Source organism: Hoplias malabaricus, chromosome 3 (genome assembly GCF_029633855.1).
Source record: "Hoplias malabaricus isolate fHopMal1 chromosome 3, fHopMal1.hap1, whole genome shotgun sequence".
Taxonomy (NCBI): Eukaryota; Metazoa; Chordata; class Actinopteri; order Characiformes; family Erythrinidae; genus Hoplias; species Hoplias malabaricus.
The window spans coordinates 17724298-17737793 of record NC_089802.1 but is presented as its reverse complement, the minus strand read 5'-3'; the positions used below and the strand labels follow the sequence as shown (position 1 = coordinate 17737793).

At 37.2% G+C, this 13496-nt stretch overlaps 1 protein-coding gene across 7 annotated transcripts in view; it reads right to left on the bottom strand.

Annotated features, from left to right (window-relative positions):
* Positions 1–11461, bottom strand: part of mrtfab (myocardin related transcription factor Ab) — a 35683-nt gene extending 24222 nt beyond the window's left edge. For 4 of the 7 annotated variants that reach the window (XM_066663188.1, XM_066663189.1, XM_066663191.1 and 1 more), the window contains exons 1-3: positions 11351–11461; positions 6211–6410; positions 3202–3246 (exon numbers count right to left, since the gene is read on the bottom strand). In XM_066663188.1, the coding sequence (XP_066519285.1) occupies positions 3202–3246; positions 6211–6334 (169 nt within the window). In that variant the 5' untranslated portion in view covers positions 6335–6410; positions 11351–11461. Of the gene's footprint in view, positions 1–3201; positions 3247–3413; positions 3535–6210; positions 6411–11350 lie in introns of those variants that run through there. The other 3 variants (XM_066663190.1, XM_066663193.1, XM_066663194.1) reach the window with 3 other exon arrangements.
* Between the last annotated feature and the right edge of the window lie 2035 nt (positions 11462–13496).

Sequence of the window (13496 nt, the reverse complement as noted above, 5' to 3'; positions counted from 1 at the left end):
ATGTCAGATGTTTATGTTTTGCAGTATGGCTCAACAAGACCATGCATGACAAAATTAGATGGTCTGTGCGGCCTAGAATTTCTGTCCCCATTACTTTGAAAGCTATCCTTTTAATTCTCAGCTGTGTACTTCAAGATAAAGCTACTTTTGGATCAAGTTATAACCAAATGTAATTTAAAAAAGGCTACAAAAAGCAATTCAATAATGAAATGCTCAATACACACAGAAGACAACTGATATGTTAAGAAATGTGATTAAAAAAGAAGGAAAGTTAAACCATGAATTATTAGATTCAACATAACCAGATACCAGTATTGTAAGTTAAAAGTTAACCTTTTAAACAAGATGTCAACACAACCGTAGGCATTAAAACTATTTAAATAATATTAAAAATATAAATATAAATATTTTTTAAAACCAAGACAACTGTGTTGATACTGGAGAGACGTGAATTTACAGTTAAAATAAATAGTCAGAACTATCCAAAAAAGTGTTTTCACACTGCACACAAACCAAGCCTAGGTTCAGTTTGATCTGGACTGAGACCACTTCTTTTGGTCACAAATTTTGGTCCTTTCGTCCAAACCATCGTCCTTTCGTCCAAATGCCACATCTATTAGATGAATGCCTTATATTGCATATTTAAAAACAAATAAAAGTATTATGTAACTTTAGTAAATTATTGGACAAAAAATATATTAGTATATAATATAAATATATACTATATATATTATAATAAATATATAAGTTATTTAGTTATAAAATCGAGCATAACCTTGATTGTGGAGCCACAGCTTAGAACAGACGACTTTTGTATTTTGGTTTAAAACTTCTTGGTAGACATAAAATGTACCTTCCGGCTAATTTGGTTGGCTAATTTGACATGTTTGGTTTTGATTGTTTAGTTTCCCCTTACAACTGAAAGTAAAGTTTACTAATCACTGATAGCACATGGATGAAATCAAACTTAATATATTTGTGGAGTGCTTTTAGAAATAAAATGTGTTCAACTCAATATTAATAAGACAATGCATCACACTCTACACATAACAATAAAGCTTCAAAGCCTCAAAATTAGTTTGTCATCATTGGCCATAAAAACTGTATAAATCACTTTCCATAGCTCAGGGACATGATTGCTTCATTGTGTTTGGTTCACAAAACCAAATAATAAATCAAGGAAGCCAAAGGTGCACTGATGCAACTTTATCAAGAAAGCCATGTTATCGAAGGTCTGCCTGAGCCTGCATTTTCATGTCTGCAAAGAGATAATGAGCTGTATGTTTGGAGAGGGCTTTTAGAAGCAAAACCATAACTGGTTAATAAAAGAACCCTTTCTTTATTGATATGCATTGTGGACTGTATTTACGCACGGGTTGCTGTTGGCTGCTGAGGAATTAATCCCAGCTGTACACCATAATCACTCAGTGGAGGTCTGAAAGGCTCTGGTCTCTTGCTTTTCGTTCTCTCATTTTCTTACACCATACATCCCACTCTGTTTTGGGCCTGTGCATGCGTGCCGGAGCTGAATCTGGCATCCATCCCACAGTGTTACATAACAGTAAACCACAGAGCAGCTCAAAGACACAGAAGTAAGGCTGCTGCCATCTTTCTGCAGCAATGGCAGCAGTAGCGCAATCTAACCTTTACAATACATACACTCGGGATTCTTTGCAAAATACCACACAGTAAAAAAGAGTGAGTGGCCTCGATAGAGAAAAATACTACAGAAGAATATGCAGAATATTTTAATATTGGCAGGATAGTTCAGTGCTGCCCCAGTTATGCAAAATGTTGCAGGATGAATCATGTCTGTCTCCAGACTTGTTACAACCACTGCCCATGGCACAATATACACAGAAATCATGTGTTAAGAGCTTCATGGAGCTTTGAATAAAGCCACCCATCTAATGTTTGTGAAAATGCATTTGACAATCAATAGTGAAGCAACATGATTACTGTCAGTTATTGTTACCAGCCACTGGCCCTACTATTGTAAGGGAAGTACTTAAGTGCACTCTGAACAAATCTAATCAAAACAAGATTGTGCTTTTTAGCCAACGTTATGATCTACTGACACATAACTCAAGACCAGAACATGGCTCTCTGAAACAGAACCATCCAAAAAGTCAAGAGACCAAGGAGGAGGAACCACCAAGGAACATGGAGCACATCATTTGAACATTTGAACTGTCCTTCATATTGTGTGAAAATTTCATGATGAAAGGACCAACAGAAATGTTCCAGAATTATTATACTATATACTACTTCTTACTAATATTACTTCTAATAAAATATTTTTACATTGACTTCCATTAAAAGTTAAGGTTTCCTTTTCTTTTAAAGTTGCTTATTTGGAGATACATGTTTTCTGTTAAACGACACACACACACACACATATACACACACACACACACACACACACACACATATATATATATATATATATATATATATATATATATATATATATATATATATATATATATATATATAGAGAGAGAGAGAGAGAGAGAGAGAGAGAGAGCCTAGTTGCTGGTGATTTACCACACACTACATGTCTCTGTTTCTTATCCAGCCCAGTAATGATGTCAGTGTGTGGACTGTTTCTTGGTGTCTAATGGTTAGAGAACTCCAATTCCTCAGGGTGTACTCAGCTGAGAGAGAGAGACACAGAGAGAGAGGGGGGGGGGGGATTGTCCTATCCGTCATTCCATATACCGCCCCTTCCAACTGGAACAACTCCAGGTGCAGCATCATTTTGTAAAGATTTACTTGGAAATGTAAATTGCGATAATAAAAATTCAAATACACATTCTGAAAATGTTTTTAATATTTTAAGTCCTGGAACTGTTACTCTTTTCTAATGTGAACTGCAAAATACGGCAACCAGCAGTTAAGCTTTTAAGTTTAAAATCTCTAAATTTCTTTCCCTGCCACAGTTGTGATCGTCTCATTCCACAATAAGTGCTTTCTGTGGTTCTAATTCCTGAAAGACTGCTTCTGCGTAATTAATTGTAGTGGTCTTGAGAAACCTCAGGAAACCGGGCAATAAAGCCTGAACATGACTTGTACACACTCTGAGTTTAGCTATTCAGTAACAGCACTGTTAACTTCAATCACAGTCACCACACCCTCAACCAACTCCTATGGCTCCACTAAATTCCACAAATTATATACAGAAAGAATTAAGGACTGTACCTGAGTGTATGGCCATAGCCTTCCTCCTCCAGAAGGAAGAGAAATCTTTCACCAAGTTCAACAATCCATTTGCAGACCAGGCAAAAAAAAAAAGAAAGAAATATGAATAGAAGAATAGTAAGGAATGAATGAAGCAAAGCACTTGGAGTGTGCTGGAAGGAAAGTCCTATAGGTGTCCCAAGACCTGCAGGGTGCGACTATTTGCCTCTCACCTTCCCTTTGACTGCATCCAATCCCTCTTGTGTTGGCGTGTGGGTGCACGCCCAGCTTAAGTGGGTGTGTGTCGGTGCAACTATTTGAGTCCTTCTATGAGCCAGTTTCTTTCTTCTGATTCTGTGGTTACTGTCCACCTTCTTGTTACAGAACCACTTCCTAAACTTTCCCACTCCTTGAAAAAAAGCCCTTTTTTCCATAAGAAAGGGGTGGGGACACTTCTGGTCACAAGTTGAGTCCAGACCTCTGCCTTGAGACAGTCAAAGAACAGACGGCAAGAAGCATTCGCATTCCAGATCACCTCTGGCCTCTAAAACACACCCTCCCATTCTCTCACTGAGTGTTTTCTACTCAGCCCCCTTTCCTACTATATACAAGGTTATGCAATCTAATCTGTAAGAAAACTCCCATGTGTTGTTCCTCTGAAACAACCCTTGCCTCATCTATTCCTCTCCCATGCCGCCTTCTGAAGAGTACTGGTAACATTATTTCTAATGCTTTTGCGCAATTCACATAAATTACTTTATCATCTCCAGTTTTGCCCCGTTTTCAGTAAATCCACCCATTGTATAACACTGATCTACACTTTGCCTGCATAGTGTATTGTTTGTGATAAAAAAAATTTTGCAGCCCTGTTATTTTAACAAACTTTCTAACTATAAATATACACAATAATATCAGTATCAGAGCATATTTGATTTAACAGATATTTCAAAAATTGCACAAATGAAGTGTACAGCTTTGGTTAATGTTGTTCAGCTATAGTGTTATTTGCTATAGTAATATTTGTATTTTATTCATTTTCTGCACAACAACGATTTGTTACACATTTTCACAACGCAGGCCTAGGTTTGCTTAGTCTATAAATCGATATTTTTCATAAATATCTCTGTATCAGCATCAACAGATGTATGCAGGAAACATTGTTGTCATCAGTTGTCATCAACTGAACTGAATATTACAGCATTTTAACCAAATACTACTTTAATAGCACCATGAGCGTGTGTGGGATGGATTTTGATTAATCAAATTATTCATGCCAGACAATTATATGCCAGACAATTAAAGGCCAATTATTGTGGGAAATAATGAATGCCACTCGATAACCATGTCACGTTAACCATTCACATTAACCATTTAACATGCTTTACTACTAATGGGATTTTTTATGTAATATAAGCAAGAATCTGTGAAGTTTACAAGAAAAGCTTCATAGACCAGCTTAATTTTATTTTATAAATGTAACAATATTTAGAATTTGATGCATGGCCGCACTGAAAATAGCTGGAACAGAGGCTTTTGTGACACAATAGTGTAACATTACCTTACCCTTTAATTACTTTATATACTTTTACGTTATATTCTGATTTGTCTCATTATGATGTGCCACAAGAGACAGATCTGGCCAGTCAAGTACACACAACGCAAAGTGTCTATATGTTATACTGTTGTAGCATGTGCAGAGGTTTGCACAAAGTGGTGAGCCATGACTCAGCTTTGCCAAAAACTGAGCCAAAGATGGATATTGCTTTTATACCTTTAATACTCATTTGCTTGTAATTTCAAAGCCGTGTAAATTCTATTAGCTTTTCACTTTTATTTTGCCCCTGCAGCAACATATTTTGAATGTTTCACATGCATAAAATTCAAAATGTGTTTATATTTACATTCAAGTAGGTCAGACAGCACATAGGGACTCTTTTCCTTTTACTTTTGTTAGTTAAATGAAAGTCAAAGAACAAATCACTGATTCTTGTTTCACTGATTCAAACAAAAAATGCCCACAAATACACACCCGCAAACACAGTCCTCACATATAATCCTTCTAACAGCTCAAATTCGAGAGATTACACAAGAGAGAGATCCCTTTTTTCTTCATCTTCTCTTCATTACTTAACATATAATGAACAGAAACCTAAGGCTTTAGGCCTTATGTCAGAGTGTCTCTGGTGTGAGAGATAAGCGAGAAAGTCCTGCAATAACATGTCTCCTACTCTGAGACACCCCTCAATGCAAGACAGCCCCAGGGTAAAAGTGTAAAGAAAAGGAGTGGTGGCTGCGGGCCAGGGACTATGAGATGGGATATTGTACAAACAGGTAAGAATTACCCTGTCACAGTAATTCATTCTCAGTAGGGTCACAACTTCCACACTTTACTGGTGTATTGGACACACTATGTACGACTTATCAAAAGTACATTCAGTACTCTAGTTCTTACCTATTGTAATCTACTCATCTACGGCTTTTTTAACAATGGCAGTAAAAATAGACTGCTCACTGAAACATAAAAAAAGCTGTACAGACATGTCCAGAAATATGCAATATGGATTGTCATTAAGATTTAAGTGCTTTTAAATCATCTCAGTTCGCTAAAAGTTAATGTACATACACTCCACCGAAACCATATTTTAACATACTGTGCTCGGATACTTTGCAATTGCTGAAACTGCAGCATTATGTAAGAGAAGCTTCTGAATCCAAAATATCAGGATGTGCCGATATGTGTGGGTTGTTCATGAAGGATTGTATTTTTCAAATGCATTAGCAGTATCAGTCTAACCTACAATTTCTCTTACATAGGGCAGCAAACAAAAGATCAATAATTGATATAGCGACTGTCCTTGACAACAGAATCATCATGGTGTTCAGAGCTATACACAATCTCTCTACCTAGAATTTGTATCATTAATACCTTTTAAAAGCCAACATGAATCATTTCATGATGTACAGAATGTTTCAAAAAGAATCATTTACACTCCAAGAAAATGATCTGTGTGGAATCTGAACTCAACTCACCATTTTTTCTCTCACTTAAGGGCAGCAGGCTGGGGATAGACTGCAGGGAGAGTTCCTGTAGCTCGCTGGTCACAGCCTCGCTCTGGGGGCTGGGAGCAGAGCCTGAGGCCGGGGCAGACACCATGCTGCCAGGGCTCAGCTCCTCCACAGCCTGAGCCTCGAGGGCTGCCAGGGTGACACGTAGGTAATGACAGTCAGACCTATGACAAGTTGAAAACAGAAGGGAGTTAGAATCAGACTTTTGCGAACTGCTGCCTGGAGGAATCAGCAAAAAAGAAGCATCTGATGCTTTGCAAATGTGAGGTGCCAATATGCTCAGAGAACAGAGATCACTGAGGGTCAGAATTGCTAGAATTTTCTAGAACAAGGCACCCCAAAAAGTGATATTTGATTTGGCCTGCCAAAAAAAGTAACCCCAACTGCATCAATTTATTATTTTATTATCTATTAATTAATTATTTATTAATTTTGAAATGTGTCCCACCACTGACACATTTCTAGGCAAGGCAATCGGTTTCAGTACCTCTGTTCTAGCACGTTCTCCATCATTTGGACTGTTCATACTGATTTTTTGGCTTAGGTAGTCAATGATGGTTGTAAAATGCAGTATCAATGTGCTATTAGTTTTAGAAGGATAAGCAGGCTTTAGAATACCAAGCGTTAAACCAAACTTCAATATTTCTTACACACAAAAACTGCCAAAAACAAACAGACACATGGTTAAATAGCACTTCATAACATCTTTGCAGACTGAAGCCTGTTCCATTAACCTGAATACAACAATATTTTTTTTTTATCTGATGCTTGGATATGTCCTATAAAGCTCAGGCAGAGTCAGAGATCTGTAAAAGGCAGAATGAGGTGAAAGATGCAGCCACATGGCAAGTACAGACATGCATCATGGTGTGCAGCAACACTTGAGCAATACCAATAACAGCTCAAGGAACACACACACCCCAAATAACATCAGGTAGAAAGGTAAATGCCTCCAGCATTCGGTGAAGAAAGAACTGTGTCTTGTTTCCCCATTCATCCCAGATCAGAATATCTCCCTATAGCTGCTTGAAATTTGTCTGGAGCTGACAAATTTCCCCAAAGGATACGTTTTTCAGCTGTTGCGAGGAACACAAATCAGCAGCGCAACATATTTTGGTCATGATGTGGTCAGTGCAAATTGTATTAGAAAGGAATGACTCAAAACAAAGGATAGTCCACACTGAAAAATGGTACACAATGCTATTGTAATACTTGTATACAGACATGTGCAGCATAATTTTAAACTTAAATATATATATCAGAAATGCTATGTGCAAGCCAGAAACAAGATTTCATCTCCGTTCATAAGCATTGTTATATAGCTGTGTTTTTTAGCAGGATCTCCCTAATCTACTGTATAAACCTATAAACTGTAAACTAATGTGATTTGCATGTCACCACAAACAAATCTGCAGCAATTAGAGGTCATGGGACGTTTCAAAAAACAAAACATCCTAACGTAAGGAGCAAATGAGTGACAAACATTCAATTTTCTTATAAACCACAAAGCTCGCACAAAGTATGTTTACTGGTACATTCATTCAGATCCCAAATCAGTGCAATGAATTAATTTGGAAACTCAAATCACTGCAAGGCTGAACTAAAAATGAGTCGTGTCTTAGCTCTGGTCTCCTGGCCTTGAGTTACACATGTGCCTTAATGCGCATGGCTTGGCATACCACATCTCAGATTTCCAGCAAGCTAAACAGTAATGAGGAATATTCTTAAGTAGAAGTAAAATATCGTTTATAATGTAACATACACAATGAACCAACTGTACTGGTTCCACACATTTCCACATTTGTTTAAAAAATAAAATGTCCATTTATTTACCAATGTCTTTGCATTTAGTGTTGTTTTTACAGCGCATTTGCTAACATGTCCCCTTTTACAATTTGCTATCAAGGGCTATAGAACCAAAACTAATAGCCAAAATGAGGATGCTCATGTTTCCCACATAGGGATTTTTTCACAACTGACTTCTTAAAAAAAAAATAAGAGAAAAACAGAGGTGGTGTAAGTTCGGGAAATACCCTGGCATACTGGGTGGATCTCTGTGGTTGTGAATTTTGAACAGAAAGCTTAGATGGTCACACATGAAATAGTAGTAACATAATACTCCAAGTATTATTGTAACAAATGTGATACAAAGGTCTTCTTAAATATGAGCACAAATAAAAGTCCTGGCCTATTCTTCACACATTTCTACTATGACGCATTCTACAAAGCCCCTGGCCAATATCAACTATATAAAAATATGAGCCTATATAAATCAGTTGTAATTAATGAATTCAGTTTAGAATTTTGAAAATAAAATGTGTTTTATGACAGAGGCCCCTACTACAAGTGGAACTAATCTGCTGTTCTCAGATTAGTTATTTGCTTACTTCATAAGTGACTGACTTGACATAAATTATTAGGCCTACATAAGACCCCTCAACTGTGTGCATTATCTCAGTGTCCAATCCCACAAATCGTATATATAATGAGCTCCAATGAGCAATCAGCATAATTATTTTTTTGTAACTGATTGAAACACATCTACTTGTATCATAGTTAAAGCAGAGAATCATTTAATATTATGTGCCTAGAATCATGGGGAAGCACAATCTGCCAATACTTGTTTTAAATGATGGCATCAGCAGATTTTTACATAAAAAATTCTCATTAATAGTCCTGCAATAAGGGCGGCAGGTAGTTGCAGTCACACAGCTCCAGGGACCTGGAGGTTGTGGGTTCGGGTCCTGCTTCAAATGACTGTCTGTGAGGAGTTTGGTGTGTTCTCCCCGTGTCTGCATGGGTTTCCTCCGGGTGCTCCGGTTTCCTCCCACAGTCCAAAAACCCCCATTAGCAGGTGGATTGGGGGCTCAAAAGTGTCTGTAGGTGTGAGAGTGTGTTGCCCTGTGATAGACTCGCGTCCCCTCCAGGGTGTGTCCCTGCCTTACTCCCAATGATTCCTGGTAGGCTCTGGACCCACCGCGACCCTGAACTGACTAAGTGGTTACAGATAATGAATGAATGAATCCTGCATTAATAATCCTCTACTTGTAATGCTGATCCAGGTGGACCTGAGCTGATTTTTATATTTTAGAAATGTTATTACAATTGCATAATATATTTGTATCAGCACTGGCCGATGAGCTCATGAAATATTATCGGATATCAGTTTTGGGATGATTGCAAATACAAATATATCACAGATAAGTTGATTAATTGTAATGCCATAATTATATGGCATTTTTGATCATATCAAAATCTTACCCCTGCTGGCCACATAATTATCAGCTATTAAAAGATACAGACTCAGCACAGTTTAAAGCCTCTCTCTGGAGTCAGCATGAGCCTCCCAGTGTGAAAGGCAGTGTTCAGACATGTAGTATGAAATCTTGGTACAGTGTAAAATGGATGGACACATTCCTCATTGTGCAGGCCCATGCCTGTCTGCAAATATCATCTACAAAATGATGCCCAAGAAACAGACCTCCACCTACAAGGATGCTGAGGAGGAATGAGGGCAGCAGTTTTCTGCCCCCACAGAGCAGAGTGTGAGCTGTAATCTTGACTACATAAGCAGAAATTCATTTAGCTTCAAAGTGGGGTTTCAATCAGCATGCACAGATGGATCATAGTCTTGTGAGCCTCCTGGGCAAGAGGCCCAAATTTTATTCCAACATTTCTACATTTACATTTTGGGTACATTTTAAATACCTTTATTAGATTTGAACATGAATTAAGATAAATCTTATATAGAAGCAATGATGTGTCTACTTATTTTGTGTAGGATTAGAAGTTTTTTGTTATATTTTGTTATTCGTTTCGATGTAATTGTGTAATGTAAACACAGATGTAGTCCTACACACATGGAAAAGTGAATGCTATTACATCACACAACAACAGTAAACCTGCCATATCAGTGTGGTTGGTGCCAAGTTGAAATTCATGGACATGACCTAAGAATAGGCACCATGACTGAAATAAATTATAAGATCTCAAAGAAAAAGCTTGAATCAGAAAGATTAAGGAACAACAGAGTGCAGTACCTTTTTAAAGGATTTAGGATGTCTGATAGGAAGACACATACATGATAATCAGGACAGGGCAGGGTACCGATAAATACAGATATATAATTGTCACAAATAATCCAAAAAGAAGTGCACTACAATTTTAAACTAAAGATATTCCGACAGGAACCGGATGTGAATCAGTTACTGCAATAACGCAGTATATATATATATATATATATATATATATATATATATATATATATATATATATATATATATATATATAGCCAATTTTACAATTTATATTTTGGCATGTGAAAATAGCTAAAGTTACTGGCAGAAAGAGGTCTGGTTCAAGATCTGTTCCCGTCTGAAAATACGGCTGTTTTTGCTGCTCCCCAGCAGCTAGCAGGCTAAACTCAGCATCTGTTGACTGTGGCTATATGAGTAGGTGTGTCTCATTCTCCAAATGTAATTACCAAAAGCCTGATGATTTATTAGTAGATGTCAGTAAATGGAGTGTGGATGTGATGTAAACTCTAGCTGAGCGTAGCTGTAGTTTAAACAGCAACAGATTGAAACGCGACAAATAACAAAGCTAAGAGAGCTAAACCCTTTCAGATTAACTGTCATGGCATGGCGACACGGCAGGAAGTGCAGAGGCAGTTAAGCAAATGTTTTTTTTGTAATCAAATGTCGTTCAGTTTACGGCACACCGCTCACAAACACAACTAACTGAAGACAATGGGTACTTTAGTTCAGAATGTCAACTATTCGAAAATTGTTCTAAACTCAGACTTAAAGAATGAAATGAAGCTGCAGTTAGCTTTCGCCTGTTTCTTAAACGATCTGTCCTTTCCACCTTAAACAGCGCTGCGGTTACTGTAAGGCTCTCTGAATGGCAAAGTGGCTACTGCAGTATTTAAGGTGGAACGGACCATTCCCCGAGGAAGAGGCAACTTGAGCCTTGTGAAGATGTAGTGCTGCGCTTCCCTCGCAACAACACTGCAGCTAACCTGACTCATTACCCAGTGCTAATGTTTCCGGAAAACAATTTTTAAAAGGGATTTAAATCTCTCCGTTATTCCTCAACAACTTACCGAGCTGTGGGCACCTTAAGGAGACAACGAGCCGGGCTATAAAACTCGACATTTATTCACAAAACATGAGCCGATATGATCAGCGCTCCTCTGATCTGCGCTAGCTTCAACAGCCCAGAGAGAGAGAGAGAGAGAGAGAGAGAGAGAGAGAGAGAGAGAGAGAGAGAGAGAGAGAGAGAGAGAGAGAGAGAGAGAGAGAGAGAGAGAGAGAGAGAGAGAGAGAGAGACTGAGGCAACAGGGTTCATGTGTTCATTTTACATCATTTATCAAAATATTCATATAATTAAATCAATAAAGCTGCCAGGAGTAGTCTAAACCCTAAATTAAGTAAACGTTTTGTTATTAAATTGTTTCTACACTAGTAGCCTATTACAACGTTAACTTGTTACTACAACAAATAATCATATTGATATTGCCTAATTGTTACTGATCGCCAAAATATTTCTATTATATTTGTTAATAATATTGTTTTCATTATATTTTGTAATTTATCTAGTATTTTCATTACATTAAATCATTATTAAAGTAATAGTATTTTCATTATAACTTTGTTATTATTCCAGTACTAAGTAAAAATAGACATTACATTGTTTTTCCTACACTCGTTAATGTATTTTCATTACTTTTTAAAATTATTTGATCTTACTTGACCATTTTCTAATCTCTAGATGATTCCACAATTTAGGATGCTTTTTGTTTGTTTGTTTGTTTTCCTGTTGGAAACACATTCACATGTTTATTGGATAAATAATTGAAAAAAAATGTATATATATTATTTCCCGCCTTGCGCCCAATGATTCCAGGTAGGCTCTGGACCCCCCGCGACCCTAAATTGGATAAGCGGTTACAGATAATGAATGAATGAATGGATATATATATATATATATATATATATATATATTTTTTTTTTTTTTTTCAAATATTTTTTAAGACTGATATATCATACTATATAGGTTGATTTATGTGAATATATTGGTTTAGAAAGACAAAACAAGAGAGACAGAACAATCCTCAGATGGACTTTTTGGGATTGAATGTCCTTTGATGATTTGATGAAACTTACATGATGTTGCTCTTAAAAGGACCATGTATATGCCTAGCTCTGGAGTCACTAAGAGGGCATATCCCAACACTCTAAATGGTACCATAGCATCATTCTTTCAATGGTAATAACTATTTATCTTTATGCTATAGCCAACATGGGTGTGTGTTAGCCAACGAATCAAAGCTATTTAGATTATAGAATTGTAGATAAAGAATTATCTACAGCTCCAAGAAGGCATCTGCATGTGTTTCCCTTTGTCCTTCCAGCTTGGAGGCATTGTGTGATTGGAAGAGAATTGGCAAGACATACTGGAGGAAACATAAACCCTAAGCAAAATGAAACGTTTCCACTATAAAGTGGGAAGCTGAGACTATTTTGAAATGATGAATATTTGGAGCTCAGTTAGAGGATTTCTGCCTGACTAATGTGAAAGTGTGAGGGAATGTGTATGAGAGGTAAACACAGGAAAACAAGCTATGACCTTGTGAAGATTCATTTTGCTGACAGCTTCTTTCAGCTGTCACTATATGTTTGTGTGTGTGTGTGTGTGTGGTCCAGATATATATTACATTGTGGGGACCAAAATGTGTTTACACATCCACTTTGTGGGGACCTGCCTTTCTTATGGAGACAAAATAATTTCCCTATAACGTGATTAATTACATTTTAAGTTAAATACGTTTTTAGGTTAGAGTAAAGTTAGTGGTATAGAGTAAGGTTAGGATTAAACTAGTAGTTATCTTTAAGTGTAGGGAAACAATGGGGAAGTCATAAAACCATAAAGATTAGACAATGTGTTTTGTGTGTGTGTGTGTGTGTGTGTGTGTGTGTGTGTGTCTTGCTCCATCTGCTGGTGTTTTAAAGGAACACAAGGTTTGACTTTTTTGCTCCTGTGGCTTCCTCTAGTGTAATTCGTTTTTTACAGCACTGTACAGAAATCAACGAGAAGGGAGGAGGGGTCGTATCCTACCTCCCTCCAAAAGTTACACTGTGCAGTTCCTAAAGTGCTAACCCCACGGTAGCAATGACAGAAGCACCGCCCGTCAGTGGAGCATCATATAGCTGTAATATCAAGGTTAAACATACTGTACCTTTAACAG